The sequence below is a fragment of the Thermobia domestica genome, chromosome 18, assembly GCF_964235325.1.
Source record: "Thermobia domestica chromosome 18, izTheDome1.hap1.1, whole genome shotgun sequence".
Classification (NCBI taxonomy): Eukaryota; Metazoa; Arthropoda; class Insecta; order Zygentoma; family Lepismatidae; genus Thermobia; species Thermobia domestica.
In genome coordinates, this window is record NC_137471.1 from 163,658,495 (window position 1) to 163,680,603 (window position 22,109).

Sequence of the window (22,109 nt, forward strand, 5' to 3'; positions counted from 1 at the left end):
CTCAGGCTAGAAATAAGATAGAAATATGAAACTGGTGTTGAATTGTTTACAAACTATAAAAGTTTCTGTCTGTGTTAGGTTTGTTCGGTTTTACCAAGTCTCAATTTTTTTTTGTTTTAGGTTTGTAGTAGGTAAGTAAGAAGCCCAAGAAGCCATGCCAACCAACCAGGAGAAGGCACAGTGTGTCCTGCGGTACCATGAGACACGATCACCAACCACGGTGCAGAGACAGTTCCAGACAACATTTGGGAGGACTCCACCTGATGTCAAGAGCATTAAAGCCTGGTATGAGAAGTTCAAGAACACAGGGTCGGTTGCTGACCTTCCGAGGTCTGGTCGACCAAGAATCTCAGCAGACACGGTGGAGGCTGTGCGGCAGTCTTTTCTGAGAAGTCCCCAGAAATTGGTGCGCAGGGCCTCACGTGAATTACAGATGCCAAAAAGCTCTATCCATGACATTTTACACAAACGTTTATTGTTTCGTGCTTACAAATCGCAACTCGTTCAGGCCTTGTTGCCCGACGACGGTACACGTCGATATGACTTTGCGGTCAAAATGCTATCACGTATTGAGGACGATAATGGTTATCTCAGCGAATTGCCTTTTCCGACGAAGCGACATTCTTTGTCAGTGGAGTAGTGAATCGCCATAATGTACGCATTTGGGGTTCAGAACCCCCCAGGGAGATCAGGGAGTTCACCAGAGGCAGTCCAAAGGTGAATGTTTGGTGCGCGTTATTGCACGATCGAATTATCGGGCCATTGTTCTTCGCTGAGGATACCATCACATCTGCAGTGTACCTGGATATGTTGCAGCTGCATGCTGTTCCTCAGCTGCTTCAGTATCGCCCCAATGTCGTTTTTCAGCAAGACGGTGCACCACCTCATTGGGGTTTGGACGTCCGTGCCTATCTTGATAGGACATTTCCTGTGCGATGGATTGGTCGTGATGGACCAACAGCTTGGCCTCCACGCTCTCCTGACATAACCCCATTAGACTTCTTTTTATGGGGTTATGTTAAAAATGAGGTCTACCGAACACGTGTACCAGATCTTGAAACCCTGCAGCAACGAATAACCACAGTCGTTGCATCGATCCCTCCAGTGATGTTGGCTAATGTGTGGATGGAAATTGAATATCGCCTAGATGTGCTACGTGCTACCAAGGGTGCTCATGTGCAAGTGTACTGATGTGACAAAAACTTTTATAGTTTGCAAACACTTCTACACCAGTTTCATATTTCTATCTTATTTCTAGCCTGAGTTATCAATTTCTGTAATCAGGGAAGGACTTCTCGGACACCCTATATATATTTCTAGTTCTAAGCTATTTGCATCAAAATTTGCCGTTTTTAATAGACGTCAGTCTGTCTCCTCTCTCTGACTCGAATTTCTGAAGAGGTACTCGAACTTACATGTGAATTCACGCATGGAATTTCGAGAAATATGCAGGAAGAAAAAGTCGTGTGTGGCAATGTTACATGCAAAATTAAAAAAAAGGAAACACATGCAAATATTGTGAACATACATATTTAAGCGCAAATGTTGACAAAATGGTGGGGTATCTGTGTTCTGGCAGTTACCCAACCTAATTTGTTTATAACATTTAGAAATTTATTCCGCCTTATGCATAATCGTTTTGACAAATGATTAGCGTCATGCTAAAGGCCCGACATCTGAAGGAAGCATATGTAAGTCGAACGCTTTAGTATGGTACTAATCACAAACCAGAAGGACTCTGCATATGGCCCAGTTTTCTTTATCATCTCTGACGAGTATGATCATTTCCAATTCATTTTCGTACTCATTGATAATTAAATTGCATGAAACTGTTGCAAATCACTCATCTTCTGCTCCAACTGATATTTGATTCTTAAATCTGCGCCTTAGTTTGTCTTTTAACAGATCACTTACATGAAGGAGGTTAATGCCAGCAGCCCGCCCCATTTTTTCCACACTGACCTAACAATAATTCGAGCTTACTATGACACACTAGCCCGCCAGACTGATCATCACTCAGCACCTATAACGAGGAATTTAACTGCTAGTGTTTCGAAGAATAGATGGCGTTGTCGGCGGAAAACGAGTTTTACACGGGAATGACTTATCATACAGTGTTCAGTACTTAGTCCTGTATATGTATACCAAATTTTATACCGATCATCGCGTTCTAACCGAAACATGTCCTTTGTTATAAAAATCATATGACTAGTTATATAAAATACAGTCAACGAATTTTAATTTTTGTAACCTCCAAATTGTTTGGGGGCCGCGGTGGCTCAGTGGTAGAGCGTTCATTTCTGGTGCTAGGGGTCCCGGGTTCGATCCCAGCCCCCGCCAAGTGAACTTTGTGCTGGACAAACACCGTGTGCGTGGGTTTTCTCGGGGTTCTCCCGTTTCCTCCCACTTTTTCATTCCACCATTTCATTCATTACTCATCATCACCGTCTCTTTTAGCCTAACCGGCATAACAATGGGACGTAAAACTCAAAGATTTCATTTCATTTTTCCAAATTGTTTAAAAACTAGAAGTATATCATAATAAATGAAAATAAAGTAATTTGTCATACTTTTTATATATTTTGGAAAATAAAATAAAGAAATGGAAATAAATTCCTTCCCGGAAATTGATATGCCAGAGAACAACCCGGGAATATTCCCGCTTTTTATTTTCCTTTCCACCGTAAATATTCCCACTGCCTATCACTACTCTTGAATGAGTTGACATTGGTAAAAGTTAACATTTTACAAGTAGAATAAACGAAAAAAAAACTAGTGCAATTTAATTTACGGTGGAAAACAATAATGATATCAAAACAAAAGTACAAAGAAAACACACCAACCACTTTTCGTTCATTGTTATGAATATAATAATAATAATAATAATAATAATAATAATTATTATTATTATTATTATTAATAATATATAAAGTCAGCGGTAGCTCATGCCTTCAACACGTATACAACAGTGGCTTAAAACGCATTATAAATTTCCAATGGTCTTTGTCAGGTCGGGCTTTATATTTGTGAAGAAGAAGAAGAAGAACTAATTTTTTCAATAAGCAATTATTCTGTATCATATTAAAACCTGATCGTATATTTGATTGCAAGTACCGTCTATAATTGCCGGGAGAGTATCCATGAAATATCGAGTAGCGTGGCCGTTATGGCGAGTGCATCGTGCTTTGTTTGTCCTGTGATAACGAGAGTTGTGTGGGTTTTCTATACATATTTACTAAACTTACACACTTTTTCTTTCCTTTACACGTTCATACATTCCCTCCTTTTTCTACACTTTTTCCCAGTCATTCCACACTCCTCAATGTTCTCTACCTCTTGTTCCGTTGAACTTGGCCTTCAGCCCCCTTTATCTGTTCGAAATTCTCTCCTTATTCTGATCTTTTCCTATTGTACCATACTTCTCTCCAAAAAATCACAGAAGAAACAATTAAAGAGAAAGCGCAGGAAAAGTGGTATGAAGAAGGTATCAAGAAGAGCAGTTTGAAAGGAATATACACATATAAAAGGCGTTATGAGAAAATAAATTATATGAACAATGATTTGCGAAGCATTTTTATTTTCAAAGCCAGGTCAGGGAGCTTTGAAACAGGGGTAAGATTGAAAAAATTTAAAGAAGTGAACGAAAAATGTCAATTATGTGTTAAAGAAGATGAAACATTAGAAAACTTATTGTTAAAATGTGCAGAAACCCTAAAAGTCAGGGAAAAATGGAAATGGATCGATGAAATGATAAAGGAAGGAAATTTGGTTAAATTAGCTTGGAGGCTAGGCTTTAATGTAAATGGAATTGAACTAAGTGAGAAAGAAATAGAAAAAAACAAAGAACCTCTTGAATTTTGGTGGAAAAAGAAAATGGAAAACTTTAAATGAAAAAAGGGCAGTACTTACTTTCTCTTTTTTCTTTTTTTCAGGAACCAAAATTCCGAAGAGAAGGAAGGAAAATACCTTGAACCTGAACCTGAACCTGAAATTTGACTTTTTTCCAATTGCGACACTTCTTTTTTCACGTATTTTCGTTTTATCATACTTACTACTTTCTATCTGTTTTATTGCTTTGTACACATCTTGTTACTTTTTTATCATTTTTCAACTATTCCAATCTTTACATTTTACACGTTTAATTACCTTTCTAAATTGCCGATATTCTTGTTCAATACAGTGATAATGATACTATGCAAAACTTTTGTAATGCTTACTACAAACAAACAATCAATTGCCGAGAGAGCAATTGTAGTTGATGAAGAAGAAGAAGAGGAAGAAGAAGAAGATTGGAAATATAAAGTTGCTTTTGTGAACGTACTTGTTAATAATCATTTGATTAACACTGGCAACGTAAAATATAAGGGGAGTATAAGAACAGTGTTAAATTCTAATTATATTTCAATTCACAATGGCTGGTAAGGCGTCTGTTAAGTTGGAATTGATGTGCAAAGAAGAAATTGCTTATGACTTACCTAGTGATGATCCGCTCGAAGGGAGAGGGTGGACATACGAACTAATGAATGAAAACAAAGAGTTAACATTATCTACAACGGAAGGAGAGGTAACAGTGGACAAGGATACAGCTATGTGCTCTTTGGATGTGAAACTAAACGTTAATAGGGTGAAACCAGAATTAGCACTAGAAGAAGATCCTGAATTTGAAAGTAATATAGAAACGCTAAAAAAAAATAGTGGTTCAGGAGACTTATGCGTCGTATTCTAATGACTCCCAACAATTAACAACAAAAAGTTTAAATTCAGTTCGGCCAGAAAGGTAATGTTCAATTCTTCGTTAACTAATTGGCTCAGATTGATAATACGGTTACATGGTTTCGGAAATTTTGTTGGTTAAAAGCAATACTTCACGAGAAATATTTAGGTATGGGAGATATCATGAACGTAAGTTAGTAGCCTACAATTTGGAAATGACATGCCACACATAGACAAGCTGTATACCAAATAAAAATAGTAACAAGATTGATAGGATCCATACAATTCTTATGTAGTTCATATCTTGATAAAATAATTATTTCTTTATATTGGTTACACATTTCTCACTAATTATTTCACATATTTAAAATATGGGTGCTCGACGATATTGTTTCATTTATATAAAGACTTATGTAAAACAACAAATAAATAGAATGGTAATTATCCTAAAATTTTACAAATGTAAACCTGTAATGTATTATATTCGAACATAAACTATGGACGTTTGTGATTTTATTTTGATTTAGCTCAAATGGGTCTAGCCTGATTTTTCCGGCGGGCTTCGAAGGACATAAGTAAAATACAAGACAAAGAATATTTTAACCAACAATGGATGTTCATTATTTGTAGAGGTCCATACAACAGTCCATTTCATAGCTGCACTAACTTTTTCAAGGAAGTCGACTTTTTACATTCCCAGGAATCTTTTTTTGGGTATGAACCTGCATTTCTCAATATGGAATCACTTTAGGGGCTTGGTTTACGTACATAATATATGAATTATTGTAAAAACAACGCTAATCAGCATGTGCTAGATGGCCGGTAAAAATGAGATTGCTATGCAGATTAGGGCATTACGCAGAATGTGGGTAATCAAGGATAGCGCAAAATTCTGTATTTAGGATGACTTACATGTCTTACGTGTTGAATGTGTTCTTGTACGTTCCTAAGTATTTTATAGGTAACATGCTGAAATGCTTTCTTTGCTTGTATATTTGTGTTCCAAAGTAACACAATACATTAGGGACGTAATTTCTTAATTATATGGATCCCTTCATTCCCAAACATTTTCATAGTTCCGTGTTATGTTTTGATACTTCATTTCGCTTACGGTGGTTACTACCTACCTTGACAAGGGGTTACTTTGCACATCGGGCATTACTTCGCACAAAATATGAAGAGAGTTTCACAGTCCTCCGTCGGTAAAACCATGAACTGTATACACGAAGTTTCAACTACCCCCTACGATAGAACATGTAACTTTATTTTGGTGTTAATGTTGGGTGTCAGCATCAGTTTTAATTACAGGGAGGGTTTGTTGTTGCAGTGGCGTGGAAAATAGTCACTGTAAGAACCGCCAAGTTTTAAAAGAATTTCCGTCAATGTTAAGTCAGTTTCGTTATATTATACAACGTAACTAATAACCGTTTGAACATTTTAATACAAATAAATTAGTTAAACGGCGGTTAAGCCCTACGGAGCGCCATTCTGTGCGTAATTATTTGACAACATAGGTTGTAAGTCATTCATAAAAAATACAGATTAATGAATTGAATCCTAAAGCCAACGGTGCTGACAATCTCTTACAGTTGAAGCTTGCAGGGTCCCTGGCGATTCGAATGAATTGCTTCTACCATAAGACTTTACATACCACCCTAGTTGCTTGCCTTCGGCATTCAAGTCATGACAAATCAGGGTTAATTTCCGAACCCCAATTGGGCTGTCAACATTCAGACCTTGAGGAGGCATTTTAAGAAAATAAATATAATGAAGAGGACGACAAGAAATACACCCTGGGAGGAGATTTAATGCTACAGCCTCACATTTCAATTCATCAATTTTTTAATCATTAGTATTACTTCAGGCCCGCTCGTACCTACAAAATTGGTAGGTTTACAAATGTAACCTTTTAAAGAGCGCTAGCTAATACTTATGTGTGGCTTACTATCAACTGCACTTATTTTTATCGAGAATAAAATCACATCCGAGAGCATTTGTCACAACAGTGAAACACAAGATAACAGTAATATTAACTTGTTCATTAAACATATTGTTGTTCAGGGCCTACTCGTACGTAGCAATCTTAATATGTTCTCGTAACATAAACCTTAATTTTACCATATACTGCCTAACTGACGTAGGCACTCCGTACTATCGATACATCATAGTATCCGGTGTTTATCGTAGTAAAGGGTGAAATCGTAAACGGGCTTCCCTTTTTCTTTTTCTCGAGATCGGTTTATGATTCCCATCACAAGAATACAAGAGTTGTTTTCAAATATCAAGAAGAATAACATTTAAATTACTTTCTCTAAATGCAAATCAAAACTCTAATTATTTTCTATAAATCCAAATCAAAACTAAATATTATATCAAAATCTAAAATCCGAACATCAATTTTATTACTATTATACTTTTCTCTAATTATGACAAACATTAAAAATTAGAACAAAATTTTGAAATTTTAGTCAATTGCCGAATCTGCACATTAGCTGGGACCCAACCAGGCGTCGGACTGGTTTCATCACTTTAATTTTATAACGAAAGTAGGGATGTCCCTAGGGGATGAACTATATTATAACCTTCAACTCTTCTTAACTTATAATATCCCTTTCTCTGAAGTCAATTAACTTCAGTTATCATTAGTCACATTGAATGCACATTGACTTTTCATAGTAGACTGCATATATATATCGAACGACGAACAAATCAACGAGCAATTTTATCAAATTCAAGGTTATTGTCAATTACTTTCAATATTATACTAAATTTTGTTTAACTTACAGTATTTTAACGGTGACTTGATCTTACAATACAAAATTTTGCATATTTTCTCATTATACAATCACAACATCAGATGAAAAAGTTCACTATCTGAAGAGCACATTTTTTTAATTACCCAAAATTTTAACTTTATGATTAATTGTAGTTATTACTAGTACTTCTCTAATTATGTTCGTAATTATATCTAATTGCCTAACATGTCTCTAAATGCTTGATTGTATGGGGACAGTTAATGGTAATATAAACATAAAGGAGAATGATAAAAAACTCAAGCAAAAATTAATAATAAAATTTTATTATGAAGTATGGTTCCCAAAACTAGAAAGACCTGAAAAAAAAGTACAAAACTTAAACATCCTAACAGGAATTCGATACTGAAAGTCCGCATCCAAAACGGGATAGCCATACTTTTCACAAGTGGTGCGGTATTATTACAATTTCAAAGTCGGAAATCGCGTTCTAAATCAATTTCCTGTTTAAAATTTCCAATGCTGTCTTTCCTCTCCTTTCCACATTCATCTTTCATCTCCAAATACTGTAAGGAAACCATAAAACATGACTTCTAAGTAAACGTATCTGATTGTAGAGCGATATTGATGGTTTGCTGGACTGGTGCGTCAGTGGCGGTGGGCACACATTTTGATTCTGAAAAGTAACCTTCGAAATTCGGGGAAATAATCAAATAAATAAACAATAATCCTTTTTTCATAATCTAAAAGTTTAAGAGTTCAAATTCGGTATTTCTAATTTCTCATCATCTTCCGGGGTTTAACCCGAGTTGGGGTGAAGTTCACGCTTTTTTTGTGCTAAGATTTTAATTTTCCATCTGTGCCGGTTACGCTTGTAAGCTGTAATTTAGCACAGTTACGTGTACTTTTCCAGTTAGTTTGTTTAATTTCGGAACTTTTTTCTTTTTACGGCGTATTTACTAAACTTCCACGTAGTGACACTGTAATCGCCTGGAGTTCAAGTCACTGTTCGGGCGGCCATTTATTTTTAACCACTCCGTGACATGTAGTCGCTGTCCGTGGCTCGTGGTACTACCAATAGGTATCTTCCTGATACTTTAACTTACCTGGACAGGACGATGAAGGACCTCTCCAAGAAATGGTTACAAACTGTTTCCAAATCGCTCGTCGGTCTCAATAATATGAGCATTAGGCGCCGAGAGGTTCGGGTGTCTCGTCTCGAAAACCTCACGGGCGATCAGACGGTCATCCAGACCATAACACACACAAACATCACTCATACAAACAACGAAAACACGCTGGATTAAATGACACTATACTTATTTATTAAAACACTAGTTTGAAAAAAATAGCGAAGAGGAATGGACACAACACTGAAAACTAGATAAATATAATAATTTTCGTCGCTGAAATCACACTTTGCCCTTTTCAGGCAATATAGCCCTTTATATATATATGAATATGATTCAGATATCACTGTAAATGCTTCCCTCACACCATTGACACATTTGGGAATTAGCACTAGGGAGAAGTTGTCTGGATCGTCCCACGATGAATCCAGTTGTTACGCTTAACCGTCCTAAAACGAAGAGATGATTCTTCAGCAAATTAAACAAGAAATTCTCCAAAGTATAATACTGCTGTTGGCGGGCGCGTATATAACATTTTAAACGCACAAGGTCTGCGGACCTGGGACTTCACTAGTTGGGGCTAGCCGCAAGAAATCGTCCTTCACCGGCTAATAGCTTGTGCCCCTTCACAATAAGTCGTATCTGAAGCTCGACACGACATGCGTGGTTACGGCTTCCAGGCCTGGAGTCAAACTCCCCGAGCATCCAAGCTCAAGCTACGGGTTGCAACGGTCAACAGAAAAGTGTTGGCAGTTCATTTCAAGAATCATCAGTTAACTCACCTGTATGCACATACAAACAGAATACGGAAAACAGTTTATGTTAATTTTAGTCAACTGCCTATAATGCAGTAGACACGGCGTTAACACTGGCGTGAGAAAGTACAGATAACGGGCTACGAAACAACGCAGTTGGTGCCACTTTGATTGCTGAAACATCTGGTCTGCCCATATTTCTCTAATCTATTATAATGTTTCCATAAGCGATTAAAGAAAACACTTAATTCAGTTCCAAATAACTGCAGAATAAATACTGTGCATATAATAAGTCAGGGAGAAACACTGAAATGGTTAGTCACTAACTGAAATGTTCTCAGCAAAAGCAACGTTTTATATATATGAAAAAAACGATGAAAGACTTCTTTGTCCAATTGTGTGGGAAAGAAGCAATTCCCCCCAAAGAAAGAACTTATGTGCGTTGCAGAATAAAGTATAAATTGAAAATAATGATCACTGTCTTGACGAAATATACAGAGTGTCCACAAAAAATCCTTCTATAACCTGGCAGCGGTTATAACACGCCTTCCTTTGCGACGTTTAAATTTACGCTGCATTGCGATACCTGCCATAAATTTCTTTTTAGTTTTGCGCTTACTATTACTATATTTTGCCATGTAGTTTACTATACAATATTCGTACGTGTTTTCGCTTAAGCTTTTTAGTGCTCTTCGGAGTCGATGTATACTTCTTCGGCATGTTTGATTCGAAATAACCTCGCCTACAGCTCGACTTTAATTTGCATGTAGTTCGTCTTTGACCGAGTTTAGTGCGTTCCGAATTACCCTTACCAAGGCATTTTCCTTTTATTCTCAACTTATTTCCTTCTGCACGCCTAATGTGTGGTTGTGCGTGCTGAGAATACGCTGTACGTGGAGGTCGACGCACATTGGTAGCACTACATTTAAACTTTCGCTTTTTACAATTTCGCAATAGTGAAGTACTAGCTTGAAAATTCAATCATTTCGGCAACTGAAAATTAATAAATGTTGCATGTGATGTAGTGATATGATCACGTCTGCTCATTTTAATTCTACTGATTATGTTCCTCAAAATCGAGTTTACGTTAATAATGTATTACGAAAACTCAACTGGGTATCATTGGCCATCTTATTTTTCTTCTTAACTTTGGTGTTACATTTCGGTTCTTTAACGGACTGCGTGTGCTTTATTTGAAGTGTTACGCTTGTTTACGGTAAACATTTCCGACCGATATATTATGTACGAGACCTTCACTGCGTAAAACAGAATTCGCTTGGCGGGTCTATTGTGAATTTTAAGTCGTTTCCTTCTACAATACTCAAAGCTGATAAAGTCGGAATGGATTTGCAGCACTAAAATGCAACTTACGTTAGACATACACGGTTACAAAGACAAATTTGAATTTGTTAATTCGCGCAAAACCATTTGCCTGCGACACAAAACCGACAACACTGTAACTTCGTTATCACACAAAATCATCAATTGAAATCTCAAGCCTTCCCTGGCTTTTTCGAGAGGGCGGATACGCGCAACCTGAACGCTACCGCTTATCATGTGTGAAACATCGGTATCCCTTGCCGGCAAAACAATTACATTAGAAACAATTTTTTACAGGTACGCGTAACGATTCTTCTTTTTTGCTATCTCTACACTGCATATTTCCTTTTCCTGACTGTAATCGACTTTCTGGTTTATTTGGCACATATCTTTCACAACTTGGGCCCGCTCGAATTCAAGACGGTTCCTTTTCCGCCTTGCACTCTTTTATTTTGTTGGTTTGCCTGCACTCAAACTGTGCCGTTCGCATGTATTCATAGAACACAGTGAGACCTTTCTTTCATTCAGCTACACTATTTTTAAACTCAGCAGTTACTGAATCAACATAATTGGCCGTGTTAACTAATTCAGAGAGTACTTCCGTTAAGGAGTTATTGGCTACTTTGATATTGTTACGTAAGCTGTCTGCTTTGGCATTCAATTCGCTCTTTCCTACGCTCCCAAATCGTTTCTGTTACAGGCTTTTGAAGTTCACCTACTGATTCATGTATTTTTTGTCCTAGGCATCCAATATTCATTACCATTTTTGAGCAATGGTTTCTAATTGTTTCTCTAATTCCTCTGTCAAGATTGCTTGAAATTGTTCTAAAACACTAGCCTCCATATTGATATGAGTTACGAGCAACTAATTCAAAGTACAGAAATGTAAATGTCTGAGTTTAATACGAAAATAAGAAACATGCACTTATAACAAGAAACACTAAGAATTTTTATATTACGACCATTAACAACCATTCGTTCTTTTCACAACTCAGGTTTCACTTTGCAAAGTGCTTCAATATAAAATTAACACAGATATAAACTAGTACCATATATAAAATATTTTCTATGACTATTCTATCAGGCATTGATTCCATTCTGTACTAATACACAATAACACACTCAGCAAGACCATGTGATAATATTTGAAAAACAGTATCACGTGACAGTTTCTACACAATAACTGTGTCTTGAGCAGACTTCCACTCCTTCTGGTTGCTGGGAGTTGGATATCACTTATATATACTGTCCGGAGATCAATTTTAATTAGGTTCCGCCCCTCCTTTAAAAAGTAACACTTGTCTGGCTTTCACTTTGACTTTTTAGCTGCACACGTGTCCAATTAAAGGTTTACTTTTTTCCGCTGGATGCGTCCTGTCCTCTAATTATCCTTATTTTCCTTGTTATTTTGTTTCTCTTCCTTTTTCTTCCTTTTTATTCCTTCTTTTTTAAGCAGAATCTTCTCTCACTCCTTATTTATCAAGAATCTTGCATTCCAGTTCATCACCTTGCGTCCTGCTTTCATAATCTCTCTGGCTTCCTTCCATTTCCTCACCAAAGCCCTGTTCTCTACTTCTATGACCTCTGCTCCTTCCCACCCTATCCTGTGGTTTGTTTCTTTCTGATGCTTGTATATCGCATTGTTGTCCATTTTCAATCTTACATCATCCTGGTGCTGCTTAATCCTTTTTTTTGCATTTTTTTTTTGTTTCTCCTATGTAAATTTTGTTACACTCCTCGCATCCTAATCTATATATTACTCCCCCTTGATCTTTGTTCGCTATTGCTTTTCTCTTTGTTCTTCTGACTAGTTCAATTATTCTGCTTCCTCTTTTCCTGTACGTCCTAATTCCTGCTTTCCGAAACATTCTCTATATGTTCTCTGTTTGTTTGCACAGTTATTGTGTTGAAACTGTCACGTGATACTGTTTTCTTTTTACATATTATCACATAGCCTTGCTCAGTGTGTTATTGTGTATTAGTATTAAAACATTTACTCTTATTCATAAATGCACATGAAGGTGCATAGTGTAAAACATGTATGTATGTGTGTATACTCAATCAGCTGTTTGCTATCCACTCACATCTACATGGAATTAAAAATCAACAAGAAAAATTTTTATGAGCTACATTAATCTCTGTTGCTCTCAAGGTCAAAACATATTTACTTACATGAAAAATCTACATTACTCAGTTCTTGTTTTTATCTATCACTCTGCTTTATTTTTAATTGTGTTCGCCGAGGTTCTGATGGAAATTAACTGTCGACAGTAGGCTAATCAGATCCAAACTCAACACGTTATCTGTATAACTAATGGTATTGTAAAAGCAGTTGTAGGAAGATTGCTATAATTTAATCCGGAGAACGGTCGCAATGTGGTTGAAATCGTGTTTTTTGGTAGTTGTTAGATTCTTGTAAATATAATCGTAACCTTCAAATTAATTTTCGTCTTTTTCCCAAGATTTGTCACTTGTTTATTGCATTTATCCCAGCTTTGCTACGGCAGTGTGACGTAATATTGAGGTCTCAAATATTCAGTAATAATAATAAAAATATTAATCTCGTATGAGGACACATTGTATTAAACCCTGTAAAATAACCCGTAGCGTAAGCCATAAGTTACAAAATAGTCGGGATTGGGGAGAAGTGTCAGGACCAACAGCACATACCCTCTCGATACTTTCCTACAACTAGCTACATGTTATTACGGAAAGTTTCCCTACAACTAGCTAAATGTTATAAAGGAAAGTTAAATGTTATAACGGAAAGTTTCGATGTAATTTTCGTGTAGAAAGTAGGGATTCTAAACTCACAAGAGCCGTAATTACAGTTGTTTTTAAGTAATAATTATGCTGGCTAAGCTACAGAAGATGTCGAAGGGGTTTCGGGAAAGGGGTTACGTACCATCATGAGACACGTCTACAGCTACTCAAATTTAAACGAAAGATATCCGCTAATATTTCGTGTAGAATATATTCTACTGTACGTTTTCAAGAAAAAAACTGTAAAAAGAAAGAACTGAATATGATTGAAAACTAAAGCTTGTAATAAACTAACTTGTGAAGTTTGCAGATGTAATTAACAACCTTTACTACAAAAATATATACACAGACCATAATTCAGTGAGCTCAGAAATACAAACTATCAAAATGATGTACAAGATTCAGTCTACAGAGCAATTGTTGCTTAAAGAGTGGCATACATTATTTCTAGAATCGAGATAAGATGAGAAATGTTTACGATAGTTTTGGTCTCGTCTCGATTCTCATCTCCAAAGCATGACTATAGTGTGAGTTAACCTTGTCCTGTCTCGAAGTAAAATGTTTCAATCCGATTTTGTTTGGTTTGTTTTAGAATCGAGATGAGAAATTCGTCTTTTCATGGGCAACATTACACAAAACTTAAATATTTTTTTGCCTAATATCACGTTTCTGCTTGTAATGGTAAGACCTGAGCGATAATAAGTTTTTAATTTTTAAATATTCTTCGATATAATTGTTATTATTATTAGTATTACTCCTGAAAATTTGATAGTTCAAGTGCTGAAGCAAACTAGTATTCAAATATTTGAATGTAATGGAGCGTGTTTTATCGCCGATCTATTTCCATCAAAACTCCTAAAGTAAAAAAAATGCTTGACGTGTAATTGGTCGAAGAACCTCGTGATTACTGGTCAAGCCCCTAGACCACTGTAAATGATTACTCACAACGCTGTAAATGATTCATCTTTAGTCTTGTTACTCTAAGTTTCTCTGCCTCAGCTTGGAAAGTTGTATGTAATTTTTTAATTTGTTTGAAAACGCCTTTCGTGTTCCTCTTATGATGATATAAGTGAATTATATTCGGTACAGTTTCTATTAATACGTTGAGTTGTTCTTAAACCTTGGGATCGCAAGTTGGTTTTTTCTCCACACGAAACTACAGTTACGGCAGATTTAATTCTCATACTGTGCATTTGTGTCAAGACAGTAGACAATACCTGGTCATAGACTTATGTCCACCACGATATAAATGATAGTTTAATTTGATATAGTGAAACAAACTACAGCAACTTATTTTTAGACAATAGTGATATGGTACTCCATTTCATATTTCTACAATATTTAATGTAATGAAACATGTAATATAGCGTAACTTTATCAAGTAACATACCGAATGATTACATGTTTTCTTGCTACGTATTCATTATCTCCATTTAAATTTCATTGTTTGTTGAATTTGTTACAGGCGCGATAACGTCTTTGCTTTCCACGGAGAAGGGAATACGTTTACTGCATTAAATAAAGCCATTTCTCATTCTTATGGGGAATCTGATACTTCTACGCAGTTTGGCAAAGGATTTCATCGATCACGTTTGACAAAAAATATGGTGACACAGGAAAGTGAAAAGCGTCATACGTACCAAAATAGTGATAAACGCTCTAATCAAAGTTCAACCATGTCAAGTGGTGAGTTTGTGCATTCAGGTGAAAAATCTCAGATTTGTGAAGTATGTGGAAAGGAATTTAGAGGATGTTCAAGTTTGGCTACGCACATGGTAATTCATACAGGAGGGAGACTACACACGTGCCAAGAGTGTGGTAAGTCATTTACTCAACGTTCAGATTTGGCTACACACATGTTAATCCACACAGGTGAAAATGCTCACATATGCCACGAGTGTGGTAAGGCATTTAGTCGACGTTCACATTTGGCTACACACATGTTAATCCACACAGGAGAAAAACCTCACACGTGCCAAGAGTGTTTTAAGGCATTTACTCATCGTTCGACTTTGGCTAAACACACGTTAATTCACACAGGAGAAAAACCTCACACGTGCCAAGAGTGTGGTAAGGCATTTACTCATCGTTCGACTTTGGCTAAACACACGTTAATTCACACAGGAGAAAAACATCACACTTTCCAAGAGTGAAATAAGTCATTTGGTCAAGGTTCAGGTTTAGGTGCACACATGTTAGTCCACACAAAAGAAACTTACACGTGCCAAGCGTGTGGTAAAGGATTTAAACTATGTTCAAGTGTGGCTACATTTGTTTAATTCACACAGGAGAAAAAGATTAGAGTGTGGTAGGGCATTTAATCAACGTTCACATTTGGCTAAACACATCTTAATCCACACCGGAGAAAAACCTCACACGTGCCAAGTGTGTGGTAAGTCATTCACTCAACGTTCAAATTTGGCCAGACACATGTTAATCCACAAAGGAGAAAAATCTCACACGTGCCAAGAGTGTTTTAAGGCATTTACTCAACGTTTAGATTTGGCTACACACATGTTAATCCACACAGGAGAAAAATCTCACAAGTGCCAAGAGTGTGGTGAGGTATTTACTCATCGTTCGACTTTGGCTAAACACATGTTAATTCACACCGGAGAAAAACCTCACACGTGCCAAGAGTGTGGTAAGTCATTTACTCAACGTTCAAATTTGGCCAGACACATGTTAATCCACACAGGCGAAAAACCTCACACGTGCCAAGAGTGTGGTAAAACATTTACTCGTCGCTCTAATTTGGCTACACACATGTTAATCCACACAGGAGAAAAACATCACACTTTCCAAGAGTGAAATAAGTCATTTGGTCAAGGTTCAGGTTTAGGTGCACACATGTTAGTCCACACAAAAGAAACTTACACGTGCCAAGCGTGTGGTAAAGGATTTAAACTATGTTCAAGTGTGGCTACATTTGTTTAATTCACACAGGAGAAAAAGATTAAACATGCCAAGAGTGTGTTAAGGCATTTAATCGAGGTTCCAGTTAAGCTGCACACATGTTAATCCTCAGAGGAACAAAATATCACACATGCTATGAGTGTGATGGCGAATTGAAATATCGTTTAAGTTTGGATACACACATGTTAATCCATACAGGAAAAAGAGGTCACGTATGCTAAGAGTGTGGTTAGAAGTTTAATCGAAGTTCATCTCTGGCCACACATGTTAATATGCATTAATATGCCCTGAGTGTGGTATGTCATTCGATAAACGTTAAAGTTTGGCTAGAGACATGTTAATCCACACAGGAGTAAAACATCACACATGTCAAGAGTGTGGTTGGGCATTTAATCTATGTTTGAAATTGGCTGCACACATGTGAATCGAAACAGTAGCAAAATCTCACCTTGCAAAAATTATGGAATAGAATTTATTCAACGTTCATACCTGCTGAGCAACACAGGATCAAAACCTTACACGTGAGAAGTGTGGAAGACGATATAGTCAACGCTAAAACCTTGAAATGTAGTTGAACGCAAGTCAGTCACCAAAGAGATGCAAAGAGCTTATCAAGGCATTTACTCAAGGTTCACATATTGCAAAGTAAATGATAATCCACAAAGGACAAAAATCTCACACGTGCTGAGAGTTTATATGAGATGTCGCATTCTGTTGGAAGAATAGATATGATATAATCTAAGCTGTTATTTTTATGCGTGCTATAAAAATTGTACTATCCCAAATTGAGTGCTTGAGTAGAATAGTCAACAAAGGGATTTCATTTGTGTCTGACGTTATCCCATGTTTATTGTAGATCCACCAAGTTATAGCCACCAAAATGAGCAACTTTGTCACCTTCTGACATCTAGAAATGTTCGTGGCATGTTTCAAGTAAACTTTGAGCACTGTTCCTATATGGTCTGCTAAAACACCCGAGGAAGACTGTTTTTGGACAGACTTACCTCTGCTCAAATAGTTTCACACTCACGTACGAGATCATTCTGTAGTCTGCTGCCCCATTAATTTTAATACTACAAACAATCCGCTTTTATCGTCTTGCGGTCTTATTTCTATGTAGAGAATTGGTCGAGAAACGACATTCCACTGTTCCTTATCGATATTTTCAGACATTTTTCGCTCACCACTAAACAGCCATATTTACGGCACAGTCTGTAAAATTGTTTGTAACACTTTGTACATTTTTGTAGTATAGTTTAAAGGTGGTTTTCTGTTCTTTGCACTTTTGAGCAGCATTCTACTGTACATCACCACATTAAACGCAGAATATAAAACATCTGATTTGGCACACTTCTCTAGCGTGGGATCACGTTGTCCAAGTCACTCTCACTCTTTTCTTGCCATCTGAGTTGAACATTTAAATTTTTTTAATTGAGTGTTCTCTACCAAGAAATGATAACGTTATTTCACTGCATCTCCAACTGTCAAACGCAGACTCTAGCCGTAGCCTTACTACTGGGTTCACAATGGAAATGATAAAGCATAGAGATAGCACAAATATTTTTCCCGAAGCAGTAGCTCGAACTTTAACTTTTCTGCGGTTTGATGTCGTCTTTTTGTATTTTATGCATAGACGATCCTAAGTACATACAAAGATTTGTTACTGCCAAACTTAACATACAGATTTACAGAGTGGATAGCTTCATTATTCAAAATCTATAAAAAAAACTGTTGACTTTCTAACCAAAAGTTTTCCACATACCTTTCATTGTACGATTACCTAGTTCCACTCTGGAGCTATACCAATGCATAACTTTTCCATATTACAGTAATATATCGAAAAAGTAAATCTCACCTATATCAACAAACGCTTCCAAACTCAGCACCCTTTATTCATGCAATATATACTACATCATTTTAGATCGCACACCAAATCGCTATCAGCATACTCCTTGTCCCTAATGTTTACGCCCTGCCAGTACACTTTACCCTCGTGAGATTCATTATTCTTAACCTTATAGTGGTAAGGTGAAAAAATTTTTTATGAATGGTAACATTTTGACTCCTGGAACCAGGAACATTTTTGTCTGATAAGATGTGAACTAGGATTTAAATTTGTATTATATTTACAATATTAAATACAAACACCAGACAGTGGATACGCTTTAAGCGAAACTATACATTTTTATTGAGGCAATACCTTCCTTGATAAAATGAAGTTCGATAATTATGTGACTATTTTATTGCTTAAATACCGGTACTGAAAATAAAATATTTATTAACTAGAAAGAAGTAAACCAGGATTTCTCCTAATAGCGGTATATTCACATTTCAATTCTGCAGCAGTCTCCATACATCATTTTTGCGTGACTTAGGCAAATCCACTTACAGAACTTTTGGCAAAATATCTGGCGTTACTGTGTTTATACATGTAACATCGTCCTCGCTTTCCTTCATGATTAGGTACAGAAGCATCTTCTAGAGTCAATCCGAAAAAGCTTGCTGTGTTCGCTAAATGTATAACATTACTATTAGTCGGTTCTACATTTTAGAAGTGATAAAATCACGTTATTTGCCGTCGTGTAGAATTTCTTTCTTCGTCATATTCAGTAGGTATCTGGTCTACTATGTCCACCCCACCTTTAGTATCGTTGTAAAATGTGACGATCTCTGGAACTCTCATCTAATTTGACGTCATTGGGCATACTTGAGATCAGCACTAAACACAGATTTTTCTTAGATGCGTACGAACCAATGGTGCAGTTCCAATGAAAACCAAATACACTACTGTATTCTTTCCTCCGTTTGGCATTCACAAACGCGGGGGCAACTCTCTTGTTTTTACGAATTGTCCCTATAATAGTTAACTTACTGTCTCATTCCATTTATTTAACAAAATTGCAGCTTGCAAACGATTATTGTAAAAACGCTTCTTTACAAGATGAACCATGAATGTGTTGACACAATCTCTTCACTACTTCTTCAGGTTTGTTATCTATCTGGAACGGGCCTTCTGGTTGTGTCCTCATATACACTTCTATATTTGTTGTGTAATATAATGTTTCACCAACAAGAATAAAAATTTTAATTCCACATTTTGGAGGTCTTTTAGGCATATAAATACGAAATCCACATCTTCCTCGGAAGCCGACAAGTGTCTTACCCAAAGTTGCTAACATACCAATTAAGAAAACTGTTGTTGCAATTGTTTACAAATAATTCAAAAAAGGTCACGAATTAGGGCTAATCTGGGGCTGAAGGTTATATCTGATTATGTTATTCATTAGCATCCTCCATTTTCATCCATCATATCCTGCCCAGTAATCACTTTCAGCTCAGTTTGGCTTCTCCGGTTCCCATCATCACATAGAGATGACCCTACGCAAAAGACACATTCATTTGTCTGATTAACAATACACATGTGTAAACTTGTGCTTCGCACCTCCCCTCATTCTCCGTCCTCGTTATCACTTAACACATTTTTTATTTTCTCTAATTGTGTTGTATTTATATTGAATCAATCTGTCTATATTAAGTTGTGTTATATATGTTTACTTACATTATAATGCTAAGGATCAAAGTTCCGTACGCCCATTTTTCTTTTTCTTTTTGATTTTTTTTAGTTTTTTTACCGTTTAATTATAAAATTTCGATAAAGCACAGATCTCCACTTACACTTTGTAAATAAATTCTTTTCGATCACTCACGTTACAGAGGGCGTAACCTTTTCATAGGTTGCTAGCCACTTTGATTTGCCGGTAAAACGTAGTGCATTCACATACTTTCTCAGCTGGCGCACATGTAGTGAGGCGTAGCTGCCAAGTCTAGACTCTATTTATTGCACTCATGTGGGCGCACAGTGATGCTAATTCATTAACAGGCGACAGGTTGCAAGAAATTGAGAGTTTTCACGAACGTAATTTGGCTGGAGTACACAAGTAGTATAATTTTTAATCATCATTATGATCATTTTCACTCTTATCTTGTTCTCATCACATAGTTTTGAATACTGTTTCAGTTCGGTTATTTTACCGCATATGATAATTGACGATGGAAAGTCTTTCATACATCCTTTTAAGATAAAATTGCTGGGGTGGCTCAGTTGTAAAGCGTTCACCTCTGATGCATGGGGTCTCGGGTCCAAACCCTGCTCCCGCCAAGTTAACTTTGTGGTGGACAAACACCGTGTGCTTGGGTTTCCTTGGAATTTTTTTAGTTTCCTCCCACTTTCTTCATTCCACAATTTCATTCATGCTCAGCATACACTGAACCAAGTTCCCAGAGTTCTCGTTCTCCGACCAGTGGCAACTACCAAGCATCATCAACGAGTTCACCACCATTTAAGAAGCATACAAATGCACATAGCATCTCGAGCTCCGACTCTGACTCCAACCAGCTTATCCTCCTCTGCAGCCTGTCTACAGCTTGCTACAGCAAAACTGCAATACAAAGTACTTTAGTTCGAAGGTTTTACTTCTCTAACATTTCCAGTATCGGCAACGCAAAGATATTTCACAAATGGTAGAAACAAAAAATATATTCATCATTAAATCACAGTCGGCTAACTTTGCAAAATAATTCGTGACAATCCAGTTTCGAAATGTTCAGGAAAACTGCAACTTTAACTTCTCTCAACAACATCCGACACTAGCAACCTCAGCCACATACCATGTCAATAGTAGTACGAGGGGTCCCTCTATCTATAACACTTGATATATAGGCTGAACTTCCTGAAGTGGGATACACCTTTAAAAATGCATCCGTATTCGCAACAATCAGGGACCAACGTACATAGTTCGAATTCTGAGAACATCACAGGATACTTTCAACGACCTTTTGCATAAACAAATCTTAATTTTCAAGAAGAGATGCCGATTTGAACAATCCTGCTCATTAGGAATAATTCCTGTCCCAGGTAAACGCTGTCAAGAAAACAAAGTATATCCTACTAACAGGTGCAACCTATGAACCTGTTATCCTACAAGGAGGTGCACACTTTTCCTTTTCCTATGAAAACTGTCCGAATCTGCAACAAGTTCCAATCAGCAACACTTGGTATTAATTCCCGCCTCCTACATACAGCTACAAGTGCAAGTCTCGGTTTGCTCCTGAAGAATTCAGGCCGAAACTTGTAGTACCACTATTGACTCATTATGTTCAAAATCGAAAAGGTGAGACTTCGAAAGACTAAACAATTTCTTTATATGCATAATTTATTAGCATTTGTCATCCACACTCTTCAAAACGTTCCTCTTTTGCACAACCATTAATATTAAAACACGTTCAGCACGCAGCTCGCAACATTCTTCACCTCGATTTTCATGACACTTACAGTGGTTCGCACATGCACTTTCATGTATCTCCACCCGAAACAACTATTTAACTTCATAGTGATCATGTATTTAGTTATTTGACTATGACTTTTATTTCTTTTTCTCAACATTCTCTTGTACTCACCTCATAAACTCATATTTTAACAACTATTACACGAGGAACAATTTGACACATTACTTATCAGTAAAACGCATCTCACTCCCAAACTTAATTGCAAATTTACCGGCTATCAACTCATTCCACACGATATGAAGCTTCCGGCTCGATGCGCCACTAGCGGCGTTACAATACTATTTTATCGTTACACATGTAATATTTTCTATAAGTAGAAGCTTTGCTTTATATATACTTAAAATAAATATTTGCTGAGCAAAACAATATATATTCACATAAAAATATTACATACGTGTTACAGTTTCGCCAAC

The 22,109-nt window shown here is 36.7% G+C and overlaps 1 protein-coding gene across 1 annotated transcript; it reads left to right on the forward strand.

Annotated features, from left to right (window-relative positions):
• Nucleotides 1-4,059: 4,059 nt before the first annotated feature.
• On the forward strand, nt 4,060-18,080 carry LOC145675913 (uncharacterized). Its single transcript, XM_081746710.1, has 2 exons — nt 4,060-4,777; nt 14,900-18,080. Exon 1 carries the CDS (start codon nt 4,412-4,414, stop codon nt 4,724-4,726), a length of 315 nt encoding a protein of 104 aa, XP_081602836.1. The 5' UTR covers nt 4,060-4,411; the 3' UTR covers nt 4,727-4,777; nt 14,900-18,080.
• The last annotated feature ends 4,029 nt before the right edge of the window (nt 18,081-22,109 follow it).

Excerpts from the sequence above, each read along its gene's own strand:
- LOC145675913 (XM_081746710.1), top strand. The coding sequence starts at position 4,412 with ATGGCTGGTAAGGCGTCTGTTAAGTTGGAATTGATGTGCAAAGAAGAA.